The 15398-nt window shown below is 45.3% G+C and overlaps 1 protein-coding gene across 4 annotated transcripts; it reads left to right on the forward strand.

The window, feature by feature from the left end:
* Positions 1 to 5759: 5759 nt before the first annotated feature.
* On the forward strand, positions 5760 to 13494 carry Ndufb2 (NADH:ubiquinone oxidoreductase subunit B2). 4 transcript variants are annotated; one of them, XM_038319006.2, is made up of 5 exons: positions 5760 to 5917; positions 8867 to 9011; positions 10467 to 10565; positions 11414 to 11420; positions 12523 to 13494. In XM_038319006.2, exons 1-3 carry the CDS (start codon positions 5820 to 5822, stop codon positions 10539 to 10541), a joined length of 318 nt encoding a protein of 105 aa, XP_038174934.1. In that variant the 5' UTR covers positions 5760 to 5819; the 3' UTR covers positions 10542 to 10565; positions 11414 to 11420; positions 12523 to 13494. The 4 variants fall into 4 exon arrangements, with proteins under 4 accessions (XP_038174934.1, XP_038174933.1, XP_038174931.1 ...); XM_038319005.2 differs by having other exon boundaries at positions 10467 to 10543; XM_038319003.2 differs by lacking the exon at positions 12523 to 13494 and having other exon boundaries at positions 11414 to 11489.
* Positions 13495 to 15398: the final 1904 nt, after the last annotated feature.

The raw sequence follows: 15398 nt of genomic DNA on the forward strand, positions 1-15398 counted from the left end.
GCTGCACAGCATGGGTGATGGGAACTGAACTCGGGTCCTCTGGAAGAGAGAAGCAAAGTGCTCCTAACTACTGAGCTGTCTCTCCAGCCCCTTATTTCTTCCCCGTTTTAAAAATTACACTTACTTGTGTAAGAGAGAGGGCTGTGAGGAGTAGGTATGGGGGAGACAGCTCACGTGCCATAGGGGTGTGTGTGTGTGTGTGTAGATCAGAACCATAAGGCTTTCTAGGGACTGACGTCAGGTCTTCAAGCCTGGCATCAAGCACCTCTACTTCAGCCATTGTGCTGGCCTGCTTTTCTTTTTTTCTTAACTCTCTACTCTCTTTGGTCAAGTGCTTCTTGCTGGTGGTTCCCACCCTTTGACATAGGTTAGAAAATGCCATCAAATCCTGTAGAGCACATTAATCTTTTTTTCTTTTTGAAAGTGATGTATACAGACGGGTGGTGGTGGTACAGGCCTTTAGTTCCAGCACTCTGAAGGCAGAGACAGGCAGATCTCTGAGTTAGAGGCCAGCCTGGTCTATAGAGTGAGTCCAGGACAGCCAGGACTGTATAGAGAAACTCTGTCTCAAACCTTCCTCCCCGCCCCCTGGTCAAAAAAAATGATGTATATATTTGGGAAAAAGTTGAAAGTTCACACATAGACACTGTGAGAAGTTTCTGCACCCTGATGAGCCTCTCTGCTGACACAGTAATCTAAATCAGACCAAATCAAACAGAATTACAAAAAGCCCAGGTTTAATGGTTAAAACGCTTCTGAATGATTTTCCAGCCAGAGACAGAAAAGAGAGACCGGAAAACTACAAGTCTGTTTACTGGAGGGCAGTTTAAGTACCCTGTGGGAGTGGACTTGAGCATCTCTAGGGAGAGAGTCCTCATTTGGTGGGCTTTCTAAGATGCAGCAGGGTTTGGAGAGAGATGGGGGAAGGGACTTGGGGTAGAGCTTCCACCAGAACGTCCCAGACTCTTTGGGTATGTGGATGCCAGGGGCTGGCGTGAAGCTTCCACCAGAACAACATACATCTCCCGCACGACTCATTTTTAAGTTTTATATGGGCACTGTCAATAGTGCGAAACTTTTGAAGGCACAATTTGCAATTTGGGCAAATTTTACTGGGGTTCAAATCATTATTTTTTTTCAAATTATCTTCCTGACAATTTTTAACGTTTGCCAATTTCTTCCAGAACTTATTTTTCCACGTTAAAATAGTGAGCTGGGCTGTGGTGGCGCACACCTTTATTCCCAGTACTAGGGAGGCAGGGGCAAGTGGATCTCTCTGAGTTCGAGTCCAGCTTGGTCTACAGAGTGAGTGGGTTCCCAGGCAGCCAAGAGTACACAGAGAAGCCTTGTCTTGAATAAAACAAGACAAAACCCACAAAACAAACAAAAAACCAAACCCAAACCAACCAAAAACAGCCCCCCCCCCCCCCCCCCAATCCCACAAAACAAACCAAAAAATAGTGAGATTGGTGTTACAGGTCCGTGGTTGAGGCTTGCCTGCCATGTGTGTGGTTCTAGGTTCAGTCCTCAGCATCCCCACCCCCATAAGTGACCCCCATAGAGCCAACCAGGAAAGGAGAAGGTAAAAAGGGAATACGAATTTTCCTGAGAAGCAGCTATGAGCCTGTTAACAACTTAAATGGCCCGTGCAGAGGAAGAAAGAGTCTTGGTGCTCAGAGGAAGAAGATTGCTTGTCTAATTCACAAGGTTAGTTGGCATAGCTGGAGTTTGGACTCCGGATGTTCAGCCTCCCATCTAAGTTCTTTTAGAGTTTGTTACTGCTGTGTTTGTGATGTGTATATGTGAGTGAAGAGGTCAGAGGACAGTGTCAGGAGTTGGACCTCTCTTTCCACCCTGGGTTCTGAGTAGGACCCAGCCCAGGTCATCAGTCCTGCATGGTCAACTCATACACTGAACATCTCGCTGGCTCTCTATGGCCTTTTAGAAATGTAAGCTGTGTTTGTCCTGTGGCCTTTCCTAGAGATAGACAGCTGTGGAGTTCGGGAAGTGACATCTGCCCTTTCCATTCATGGACTGTCTCTTAGTGGTTTGTGTATGTTGTTAGAAGGAGTGGTATAAAGAGGCTGCTTGTTGTTCCCGGCTGCTCAGCCCCGAAATAACCACACAGAAACTGTATTAATTAAATCACTGGCCTATTAGCTCTAGCTTCTTAGTGGCTAGCTCTTACATCTTAATTTAACCCATTTCTATTAATCTGTGTATCGCTATGTGGCTGTGGCTTACTGGCAAGGTTCTGTCCAGCATCTCTCTCTGGCGGGTCTACATGGCTTCTCTCTGACTCCACCTTTCTTCTAGCATTCAGTTTAGTTTTCCCTACCTAGCTCTGTTCTGCCCTGCTCTAGGCCCAAAGCAGTTTCTTTATTCATTAACCAATAAAAAGCAACACATGTACAGAAGAACTTCCCACATCAGAGTGGTGGACAGTAGCCCAGAGAAAATCATGACATTGAATATAAACTAGATGTCAACTTTCATCCATAGAGAGAATTCTACAGGTTCAGGGTTCAACCCAAGGCTTATCTTTAGCAGACAGAATTTGCCACTCAACAGCCAGTATTTAGGAGCCAAGAGTTGGTTTAGGACATGAAGGGGCTATTGTCTTCAAGACTCCATCTTTGGGGAGCTTATCCAGGGTGTGGTCTCTGTATCTTCCCTGTGGTGACCATCCCAGTCAGTCTCAGCTTCCTGATTAGTGTTGGCAGAAGTTTCTTTCCTGAAAGTTGCTCCCAAGTAACCATACAGAGGTTTAATATTGATTATAAATGCTTGGCCAATAGCTCAGACTTGTTAACTAGCTAACTCTTACATTTAAATTAAGCCATATTTCTTATCTACACTTTGCCACATACCTTGGTACCTTTTCTCAGCATGGCATGCCCATTTTGTTTCTCTCTGTCTGCTTGCGACTCCTCAGACTCCATCTTCCTTCCTCCCAGCATTCTTAGTTTGGCTTGCCCCCAACCTTATCTGTTCAGCTATTGGCCAGTCGGCTTCCTTATTAAACCAATCACAGTGACGTACAGTCACACAGCGTAAAGGAATATTCTACAGATTAGTTCCTGTGTTTTCTGAGAGAGAGAAAGAGAGAGAGAGAGACAGAGACAGAGACAGAGAGACCAAGAGCTGGGAGGTGGTGGCACATGCCTTTAACCCCAGCACTCAGGAAGCAGAGACAGGTGGATCTCTGAGTTTGAAACCAGCCTGATCTATAGAGCAAGTTCCAGGATAGGCTCCAAAGCTACAAGGAAACCCTGTCTAGCAAAAACAGAGAGAGACACAGGGAGTTTGTACATACATGCATGTGAGTACAGTTACCATGAAGGCTAGAAGTGTTTATCATCCCTTGGAGCTGAGTTTACATGTGGTTGTGAGCCATGTGATGTGGGTGCTGGGAACTGAAATCAGATCCCCAGGGAGAGCAGAACATGCTCTTTGGCACTGAGTCATCTCTCCAGCTCCCCTGGATTTTCTTAATAGAGGCTTATCATCTTCTACAGGTTAAACCTCATAGCAACTTACATGCTTTGTGATGGTTTATGCACAGAACTAAACCTAAGGAAAGGCTTTACTCCTGATGTTATCCAAAGTTCATAGATGTCCTAGGTTCCTTAAAGCTCAAGAAAGACTGTTTATATTTAGTAAAGCCAGTGAGGTAGCTTAGCAGGCTGACTGAGTGAAGGTGTGTGCTGCCACGTCTGCTCACCCGAGTTCAGTCTCTGGGATGTACAAAGAGAACCAACTCCTGTAGATGTCCTCTGACCGTGTGTGTGCCATGGCAGACATTCATGCTCACATAACAACAACCACAACAACACAGAACCAACTCCTGTAGATGTCCTCTGACCGTGTGTGTGCCATGGCAGACATTCATGCTCACATAACAACAACCACAACACACACACACACACAAACACACAAATAATGTAAGCCTGGATACCGCATGGTGGAAGAGAACTCCTGAAAGTTGTCCTCTAACCTCCATGTGTACGCCGTGGTACATGTGTGCGCACACATGACAACAATACACACATACTGATGTGCTAAAAAATTTTTTTTTACTGCCACTTTCACTTTTTGACTGCTTGCCACCCAAAAACCAATATTTAGAGGCTTGGTGGGAAGAAGTCAAGTTTATTCAGGGTCTCACAATTGAGTTCTGATTGGATTTAAAACCTCCTAGGACAGGCTTCCTGTTACATATAAGGGCAAAGAGTCCCATATGGTGGCACAGAAGGCAAGTTATTAGTCATATGTGGTGCTGCCGGGTCACTAAATTCAGGTCTGTCCTTGATAAGTATCTATTCCTGTACTGGACTCTTGAATATGGAACACTACAGCAATTCTCCAAAGTGTGAGCTTGGCAGGCTAACGTTGTAACTGCATGTTCTGCAAACAAACCCAGACTGCAGCATATCGGGGAGGACCTTGTTGGAAATTGTTCTCAGTGTCACAAAACTAAACAAGCCCACTGGAACCCTGCAAGGCGATGTCTCTTTGTAAAAAGAGTGTGCCATAACCTAAATTAGCCTTGCAAGCACAGTAGGGCAGGAAGCTCACTTGTTATTCTAACACAGGTGATGGATGACCTTGCCTCATCCTATTGGTGAGAGAGCAACCTCACAGTCTGCCATGGTTGGATAATTCCTAATAGTGGCAAAGGAGGGAGGGAAGGGGTCAGTAGCTGTCATCAAGTTCCCTGAATGAAAGGCCTTTGTGTAAACCAGAGGTTTTCTAGATGATAAAAGATTTAAATTAAGATTTACAAGGTGAAGATTTTTGGCGTATTGGCCCTTTGTGTGCTAGCCACCTTCTATAGAATAAAACCGTTTCTCACAACCTCAACAATTTGGGGGTGTCAGGGTGAGTCCTAGAAGGTTGGAGTCTGTCCAAGTTCGGACAGAGGCAATATTGAGAGAGAAAAGCTGGCTGAGGCAGGTGGATTATTTTGTTAATAGCAAGTGGAGTCTTTGTTTCTTGAAGGAACTCTAAAGTGAAAGAAAAATTGAAGCTGTTTGGAAAGATGTCAGCAGGCTCTCCTGTCGACCTAGTAACTCAGAACAGGAATGTAGTCTTGTTTTAAGGGAACGAGCTTGAATATTCATGTTTCCCTCCTCCCAAGAGGAGAGTTAGTGCACCTGTGTGTCTGCGCGCATCTACACAGAGATCGAAATGTGCTTATATTTGTGCTACAGCTTCCTCTGCGATTCCATTATTACAATTGAGGTCCGTTCTCAGGTTTGTTACCATCCTGGCGGCCGCTGGTCTTAAATGGACTGCCCTCATGTTTTCGTTTTTCTGCTTGCTTATCGCAAGAATAACAACAGGAGACAAAACAGAATCCTGTGCTGGCTAAGCATCAAGTTGTTTAGGAACCTTCACCTCTATTCCTGGCCTTACTTATTCCGAGATTTCAGGGTTAGGTTCCTCAGATGATCCTGATGTCATCGCCACCGGTCCACGTAGTGTGATTTAACACCCTGGCTGCCGGCTAGTCATCAGATTTCAGAAAGGACTTAGGCACCGCCCACAGGATCAAAGCAGGGAGCAGCAGCAAGATCAGCCAGGAGCACCTTGCCAGGCTGGGTCACGAGACAGCCCGAGCTCCTTCCGAAGGACTGCCTATCTGCCCGTTAGCCCGGAGCCTCCAATATCCGCCAAGTAGAAGCTAAGTACGCCTGAGCATGTCCCTTGTGGCCCACCATTGGCCAAGGTAGACGCCGTGACGTCACAGGGCGGGACTTGGGAAGTGACGCATCAGGGGTGGGGGAGCTGCAGATCGCTCTGCGTTCGCCACTACTATGTCTGCGCTGACGCGGCTGGCACCTTTCGGTCGCGTCGGAGGCCGCCTGCTCCGGGGCTGCCGAGCGCGGGCGGCTGGAGACGGTGGAGTCCGTCAGTGAGTGTCGGGTGGGGGTGAGGGCTCGGCTGGCTCGAACCGCGCCAGCGCCGCTGTCCGGACGCCGTCACCTTGAGGCAGGCTGCCGGGAGGGTCGGTGCGCACGCCGCTGCCCCCGAGGAATGCTGGATCTTGTAGTCCGCCTGGACCGAGACTGGCTTTAGAGAGATCGGTGGGGTGGAGGCGATGGGATGGCACGGGAATGCCAGAGAAAGGCGTGAACTAGGACCTGAATGATAAGCCACGCAGGGTCCCCTGACTGAGACTTTCCACGCAGCAGGAGAGTGGAGGTCAGGAGCGCATGGAGACGGGTGGAGATGGGCACCGAGACAAGAGAGGACTGGACGCGGAGTGAGGTTTTCCGTAACAGTCCTGGGCAGTCACGGGAGACCTTAAGGCAGGAAGGTAGTAAGTTTGTTATTTTTACCAGTAGGCACATGTTTACGTTGAAAATCTGACACTTTATTTGAGAGGATCTCACTAGTTTGCCTCGATTGGCCTAGAACTCGTTATTTAGACCGGGGTTACCTCGAACCGTAAAATTATGCCTGCTTTTGCCTCCCGAGTGCTGGGATTAAAGGCGTGCACTCCGACGCCCGGCTTTAAATTTGGCACTTTAAATCCCGTATTGTATGCTGTTTCATGCTCGTTCTGTTTTCTCTCCACCGGAGATTTGTAAAACTCATAGCGTCTTGTTTTGTTGTATTAGACTCTTTTCTTCTCTTTTTTGACCCAGATCTTGTATCCCGGCAGGGTTAATCCGTCAAGAGTTCTTTTGAGGTCTTAATTCTCTTATTCTCTTGAGGATGCTTCCAATCCAAGCTCACTCTAAATCCTTAGCTTGGATTTCCCTTTCCTCCAATTAGGGAAATGCTCTATTACAGGAATAGGTCTCCAGCCCTTTCCTTGGTTTTTTGGTGACACAAGTCCAACTCAGATAGAATTTGGGGTGCAGACACACCAAAGGTTTGGTCTCTGGTGACAAGTTTAAATTTTTTTCCCGTTGGTTTATTAATCTTTCACCCATTTATTATGGGGCTACGGCTTGATTCAGAGGTCTAATGATTAGACTAATTGTCTCTTGGGTGGGAGTCTGAGTCTCCTAGTTGTCTGCATGGACTCCCTGTGAATGTCAGCTTCAGTAATTTCTTCCCAGGCATTTGTGCTTAGTAATGCTCGAAAATGGACTTTTTATTTATTTAATTTAGCATCCTATTTTTATTTTTTTTAAAGATTTATTTATTATTATGAGTACAACACTCTGCCTGCATGTGTACCTGCACCCCTGAAGAGGGCACCAGATCTCATTATAGATGGTTGTGAGCCACCATGTGGTTGCTGGGAATTGAACTTAGGACCTCTGGAAGAAGAGTCAGTCTCTTAACCGCTGGGCCATCTCTCCAGCCCCAAGCATCCTATTTTAAAAAGATTTTATTTATTTAAGTATATGAGTGCTCTATCTGCATGTATGCCTTTTTACCAGATTCCATTATAGGTGGTTGTGAACCACCATGTGGTTGCTGGGAATAGAACTCCAACCTCTGGAAGAGCAGCCAGTACTCTTAACCGCTGAGCCGTCTCTCCAGCCCCCTGTATTTTGTTTTTTGTCGCTGGGGATGGAACCTATGTTAGGCAAGCACTGTACCATAGAGTTGCATCCCAGCACATGAGTTACATCTTAGTTTGCTCCATAAAGTGAAAGACAAAAACTCAAAAAAATAACAAATGTATTTGCTTGTAGGCAGCGTTCTTGGGCTTTGTCGCCAAAATCCATGTGTCCAGTCTGGGAAACAGCAAATCACAGCATCCTCATAAAGTTACAAAAGTTCTGTTAACAGATAACGTTCCTACGGGTGGTACCTGCACGTGGCAAATACTCAGTAATATCTGCCAGAAGTCTTTTAGAATAAGAGAGAATAATAAAAATCAGCCCCAACTTGTCAACAGCCATCAGGGCTGGCTGAAGACTTCACTTCAGGGCTGAAGAGCAGGAGCTGTAGGACCTGAGTCTGGATGCCAGCACTCAGAGGAGAAGCCAGGGGTTGCCTTCTGCACATATAACCCCAGTGCTGTAAGGGGTAGAGTCGAGAGGATCCAGCCTCGACTGTCCAAGTGCAGGGTTTCAGGCCTGTGCTATGGTGCTTGGCTTCCATGTAATAGTCTGATGGAGGACTCTCATTGGCTAATAAAGAAACTGCCTTGGCTTTTTGATAGGGCAGGATTTAGATAGGTGGAGTAGATAGAACAGAATGCTGGGAAGAAGGGAAGTTAGTCAGATGCTTCAGGCAATCTCCATGCCTCTCCTCTCTGAGATGATGCCATGAAGCCAGCCACCAGGTCAGACATGTTTCCCGGTAAGCCACCACTTCGTGGTGCTACATAGATTATTAGATATGGGTTAAATTAAGATATGAGAGTTAGCCAGTAAGAGGCTAGAAACTAATGGGCCAGGCAGTGTTGAAATGAATACAGTTTGTGTGTTGTTATTTCCGGGGCTAAGCTAGCTATGTGGGAGCTGGGCGGGATGAAAAGCAGGCCTGCCCGCAGCTCCTCCTCACTACGATAGTCCTTGGGTAGACTAGGGCTCAGGATGCACGCTGTCTCTGAAGTATATCACTAAACAACAAAAGTCATTTTCATTTTCTTTTGGGTGTAGGGTACTTCAGGTTCCCAGTCCTTTATACACAACTTTGGGGGCAGCACCCTGTAATTATCACTGTTCCAGTGTATTATGGTGACTATTCGCTAAATGAAACCATACCGTGGCCTCTTGTCAGTCCAACCAGTTTCCCTGTCTCCATGTTTAAAGCAAGCCAAATGAAAAACCAGTCTGTATTTCGGGGTAGATGAGATATGCTAGCTTAGGTTTTAAAGATGCAGGTGAAGGCTGAGATGACCTGCTTTGGAAATTCAGTAAGAAGCTGTTTACTGTATCGTCTTTTCTCCTAGTGCTGGCGGTGGGGTGCATATTCCGCCCAAGTACAGGGAATTTCCCCAGCTTACCCGGAAACAGGTGGTCTACGGAGAGTTCTTAAGCTCACTCATGTGGTTCTGGATTCTCTGGCGCTTTTGGCATGACTCGGACGCTGTGCTGGTAAGCGTGGGAGAACGGTTCTAGTCCTGTGTTGAGAGCAGGGGAGGGAGGTGACATGGCTAGCTGAGCTTGTGTGTGGTCTTCTGTCCAAGTGTACCCCTGAACACCGCATTGGCACCTAGTCATGTATGGTTTCCATTAGGTTGCCAGGTGGGGAGGGGGACTAGAAGTCATTCTTTTTTGATTGGTGAGTTAACATTTATCTTCATTTGTAGGTTAAATTTCACGTTTAACTTTTTTTGTTTGAGCCAGGTTTTTCTATTAAATTTTTTATTTATTTTACATACCAACCAGTTTCCCTTCCCTCTTCTCTATTCCCTCCACCCCCCTCTTGTCTACCTCCAACCCACTCACTCCCTTCCAAGAGGGGCAGGCTTCCCATGGGAGTCAAAGCATAACATACCAGACTGAGGCAGGGCCAAGCTTCTCTCTGCATCAAGGCTGGGCGAGGCATCTCAACATGGGGAATAGGTTCCTAAAAGCCTGCTAAGGCATCAGGGACAGGTCTGATCCCACTGCTAGGGGCCCAACAAATAAATTAAGCTCTACAGCTGTTACCCATGTGCAGAGGGCCGAGTTCAGTCCTATGCAGGCTCCCTAGCCATCGGTCTAGAGTCCGTGAGCGCCAATGAGCTCGGGTCAGCTGTCTCTTTGGGTATCCCCATCATGGTCTTCACCTTTTTGTTTATATTATTGCTCCTCCCTCTCTTCACTTGGACTCTGGAGCTCGACCCAGTGCCCCGCTGTGCATCTCTGCATCTGCTTCCATCAGTTACTGGATAAAGGCTCTATGATGACAATTAGGGTAGTCACCAATCTGATTACAGGGGAAGACTGGTTCAGGTACCCTCTCCACTATTGCTAGGAGTCTTAGCTGGGGTCATCCTTGTAGATTCCTGGGAGTTTCCCTGGCACCAGGTTTCTCCCTAACCTCCAAATAACCCCCTCTATCAAGATATCCCTTTCCCCGGGTGATGGTAGTGCACGCCTTTAATGCCAACACTTAGGAGGCAGGCAGATGTCTATACGTTTGAGGCTGTAGGTAATAGAAGTAGAGGCTGAAGTCAGATAGGTCTCCAGGTCAGGATTGAAGAGACTGCCTCTGCTTGAGGCTCTCAAGTCTCACACTAGGAGTAAAGACGTGAAACATTTTGTTTTGCCAGGACTATGAGCTATTGCTGAGACAAGGAGTATATATGAGACCTGTGGCCTCTACTTGTTCCCATTCTTCATTATGAACATACTCAATGGCTTAGGCTGCCACCTCTAAAAGCTTCAAGCCACTGTGTGTAATGAGCAGATTGAAGCAGGCTGAGCCACTGAATGGTTAAGGGAGGGTCAGGGCTCATATATCACAGGTGCTGGCTGTAGTCATTAGTGCCGGTTATTCTTTCAAGATCAGCTGCATATTAGTACAGACTCTTGACTTGTTTTCTTTTGACTGGTTGTCACCAGGGCCACTTTTCATATCCAGATCCTTCACAATGGACAGATGAAGAATTGGGGATCCCTCCTGATGACGAGGACTGAAGGTATAAGCTTAACTCTGTACAAGTAGGTATGCCCAAAAGTCCTGTTTTAAAATTCTGACTTGTTTTGCACTCTTAGTGGCCTTAAACAAGCTTATCGTAAGAGCCCCCGGTCTTATCTAATGTCTGCCTAACCATTCTCACATTGCCAGCCTGCACCCCTTATTATCTTCTAGTCATCATATAGTAAAAACAAAAGAGTAGTCTTAAAGTTAGGTCACAGTTTTTGGCTGCTATCCACCCCTCGAGTAAAGATGAATTCTGTGTGGTCAGGGCCCTGGGTTCCATTGCCAGCATTAAACAAAGAAAACCCAGGTTTGCTAGTCTGTTCCTGGTAATCCCAGCACTTGGGAGGTGGAAGCAAGAGGATAGGAATCAGACAACACTACAGAGTGAGTCGGGACCAGCAAACAAACTGCCAGGCAGTGGTGGCGCACACCTTTAATCCCAGCACTCAGGAGGGAGAGGCAGGCGACTCTGTGAGTTCAAGGCCAGCCTTGTGTACAGAGTGAGTTCCAGGACAGGCTCCAAAACTACACAGAGAAACCTTGTTTTGAAAAACCAAAACAAAGAACATAAATAACAAAAACAAACGAAACCAAAAGAAACCAGTTCTGTGCTATTTCCTGGAATATAGTGGTTAGAGTTTATGGTATGTAGCTGTATAAGCATGCCCTGCTTTTACTGTTCAAGTGGGAAGATGGAATTAACACTTGAACGACTAGACTAGAAAGGGTAATTTTGCTTTTTTTCTTGAAAGGCTGTTCAGTCAGGGCTAAAAAAAATGCTTGAATAACTGGACAAATAAGATTATGAATTTGGATTAGTAAATGTAATAGTTCTTAAAACTTACCTACTTTTCTCTCCCTACAGGAGCAAGGTGAGAAGTTTCAAGAAATTACAGCCTTCATATTTAAAGTTGTAAATTAAAGTGGTTTGCCAAGAATGAGGAACTGAGTTATATTTCTGGTGACAGCTATCCTTTATTCTATTCTCTGACTGCTTGCTGGGCTAAGTGGTTTGTACCCTTTCAGCCAATTCTCTTGAGTTCCCTGTGATGTAGGTGTCCTTTTTTTGGGGTTATTAAGGAACAAGGAGATAGTTTTTTGCTTAGCATCACACACTGGTGAGTGGTTACCTTATGTCTGACCCCAGCTTATGCATAACTTAGGTACCACGCCTCCTCCTCAGCTTATGTCTTAGTTGCACATGTGGACAGGTGATGTGACCATAAAGCTGCCGCAGCTTGATTGTTGCCCCAGAGGTTAGGCGTCAGCAGAGTCCGTGGTTTCCGTATCTCCTGCAGGACTCAAGCCATGCCTAACTAGGAATTTCTTAGGACTGAGGGTAAGGATTTTAATGTTGTTCCAGGGTATTCCACCTTCTGTGGCCTAACAACAGTTATAAGGAGATAAGTGTTTTCCGTCCACAAAGAAAAGTCTGGCGGAACACAGTTTGAAGACTTAACTACTCATTAAGTTTTTGACCACCTTGGCCTTGGGAGTACAATGCCAAGATTGATTAGAGGTGGGGGTTAGGGAGTTAGCATTGTGGAAAGTGAGGCCAGAGGATTCTAAGTTGGAGACAGTCTGGGATACAGAGTGGGAGCTACCTCAAAGTCACACAGACAAAAGAACTGTTTTTAGAGAACTTTAGAGGAGAGAGGTGGTAGGGAAGTCAGTACTCGTGAGCTTTGCTCGGAGCTGTGAAAGCCTATTGGATGTTGTACTAAGGCGTTTGGCTGTGCTCTGAGTAAGCAGGCTTTATAGGAAGTGTGTTTAGGAACATGGTGACTCCTGCTCCAGGTGAAGACCAAGTTCTGTGCCTAACGTGGCTGTGAACGAGTGCGGAGAGGACAGGACTAGATGTTAGCGGTCGCGGTTTGTGTTTGACATCAAGTATCCTGACCAACTTGTTGGCAGGCTTCAAGATGGAATACAATAGGGTTTCCTATAACATAGAATTTTCTACCTTTTCTTCAGTTTCCAGAGGTCACAGTAGCAGCAGAAGCTGAAACGACGAGAGCAGTTGTGCGTTTCTGACAGCCACAGTAACCCCAACTGTGGCACTGGGGGCACTTCACATCTGTGAGGGTGGGCTGTGCTTTTCACGCCTCTCCTCATCCTCCCAGTCCTATGTCGGTAAGACACCGAGAACATAGAACAACAGTGAGTCTAAGCAGGCTAATCCCTAGTTCTTTTCCTTAGAAGCAGGAATTGCTTAATAGGAAATTTTAAATACATTCTTTAGTTTAGAATAATGTTGGAGTCCTCATTTCCATGTTTGGGCTGGAAAACTGATGCAAGCCAGATGTCAAAAACTCCCCAACCTGCTCAGAGAAATGCCTTCTACATGGCTGTATATACCTGAGGAAATATTTAAATGGAAGAGGGTCCCACAGAAACATTAAGTATAGCATTTGTTTGATGGTAACAGAATGGAAATTCACAGCAAATTGCAGCACAGGCCAGACACTGTGAGAGCATGTGTTATCTCATTAACTCTTCACAGTATTATTTGTCTCATAAGATGAAGTTATGGGTAGATGGGTTGGAAATTTGCCAAGCCAGAACTGAGGTCTTGGCTGTAGTCAGTTTTTTTTTTTTTTTTTTTAAGTCAAATCTTAGTTTCTATACGACTCAAAGTTCCCAAACAGTGCTTCCTGTTTATTCTAGTGTGTGGACTTAAAACATGGCTAGTGGATCCAGGCTTGGTGGTGGACACCTTTAATCCCAGTACTCAGGAGGCAAAAGCAGGCAAGTCTCTGTTGAGTTTGAGGCCAGTCTGGTCTACCGAGTGAGTTCCAGGACATCCAGGGCTACAGAGAAACCCTGTCTTGAAAAATCAAACAAATATCCATAGCCAGTGGAGACATCCCAAACTTATTTTACTACCCACTTATGGGTTGTGATGTACAATTTCAGAGATAAAGCACCCCAAGCTCTAGAGTTAAATTGGCCAGATCTGATCCTAAGTCTTGTCTTTTACTTGCTGAATGTGGGCAAAGTACTTTTTTCATCTTGTGTCTTAATTTCTCTATTTGTAAAGTAGCTTAGCCTTATACTTAGCACGAAGCATAGGTCTCTAGTGGTTCTCAGCTCTCCTAATGCTGTGACCCTTGACATTATTTTTTTTTTTTTTTTTTTTTTTCGAGACAGGGTTTCTCTGTAGCTTTGGAGCCTGTCCTGGAACTAGCTCTTGTAGACCAGGCTGGTCTCGAACTCACAGAGATCCGCCTGCCTCTGCCTCCCGAGTGCTGGGATTAAAGGCGTGCGCCACCACCGCCCGGCTCCTTGACATTATTTTTGTTGCTACTTCATTGTAGCGGCATTTCAATTGTATTTTAATAAATAAAGCTTACCCGGGGATTGGAAAAGTAAAACAGCCACACTGGTCAGCCTGACAGACTAGGCAGTGGTAACACACACCTTTAATCTCAGTAGCCATGCTAGTTGCCAAAGAAACCAGGCGGTATACACCTTTAATCCCAGCCCTAGAGAGGATTATAAAACAGGGAATCTGAGATTCCTGGCAGGATCATCGTTTTGGACTGAGGTAGAGGTAAAAGCCAGTGGCTGGCTACATTGCTCTTCAGGTTGAAACTCAATTTCTCTCTGAATTTTTACTAATTGTGCTTCACTTTATCGTTGTAATTTTGCTACTGTTACAAATAATATAATGTAAATATCTGTATTTTCTGATGATCTTAGGTACCCTCTATAAAAGGGTCATTTGGCCCTAGGTTGAGAACTGCTCTAAATAGTAGTTATCTACTGTTTGCAGTGAGTATTTTTAGACTATTTTATCTAAACTAGGCTTATGGCCACCCTGGAATCCTGGTCTGATTTTCACAAGGAAGTGCGACATAGAGAGACTAATCTGTAAACTTTCCCCAGATGTGGTTCCATTCCTCTTCAAGAACAACTCTTTTACAAAACAAAACACCCCAAACCAAAGAACAACAACAGCAACAACAACAAAAAAACCCAAGCAAGTTTATCAGCTCTTACTGGCTTCAATGAGTGCCAAAGGTGTATTCCAAAGTAAGTTTTACGGTGAAGCTTGGTAGATAGCTATGTCTTTGTAAACAAGAGAGGTGGAAAGGTCAGAAGCAGCACTGAAAGCCTGCACTCTTCCGGCAATTTTTCTGTCCTTTTAGACTGTTCTTGGAGGGTTTCTAGGTGTGGCGTTTTTAAAGTTACCTTTTTTTTTTTCTTTCTGGAAACCTAGTGTTTGATATGTTTTGTCTTTAGATATCTCGGGTATTATTCAAAATAAAGGAGATTCTGAAATTAGATGCAGAAAGCCAACCCGTCCGGGAACCAGCACTGACAACCTGAGTTCAGTTCAGATGTGTTTATGTGCCTGTGAGTTGTGTCACGAAGGTTCTTTCTTGTTTTTGACTTTTCGAGACAGTTTCTCTGTAGCAGTCCTGGCTGTCCTGGAACTCACTCTGTAAATCAGGCTGACCTCAAATTCATAGAGATCCGCCTGCCTCTGCCTCCCAAGTGCTAGGATTAAAGGTGTGTGCCACGACCACCCAGCTCTTAAGTTATACTTTCAAGTATGTAGTTACACAGAGAACAGTTACTTTAAGCCAGAGATGCAGGTCACACAACAATGTTTGTGAGGGCCATCACCAAAACTTGATAAAAAGACAATTATAAGTTGGCTAGACCATGTAGGCATCTGGCCAACTTTAACTTCTATCTAACAAGAAGTGATCAACATTTTGAAACAAAATGTGCATTTTAGCCTGGACTGTCAATAGCCAGTGACTACTATTATTAGATGTCAATGCTAGAAAAATAATCTTAGATTTCTCCATGCAGTCAATCTTTATTATAGCAGTATTCGC

This window comes from Arvicola amphibius, chromosome 2 (genome assembly GCF_903992535.2).
Source record: "Arvicola amphibius chromosome 2, mArvAmp1.2, whole genome shotgun sequence".
Classification (NCBI taxonomy): domain Eukaryota; kingdom Metazoa; phylum Chordata; class Mammalia; order Rodentia; family Cricetidae; genus Arvicola; species Arvicola amphibius.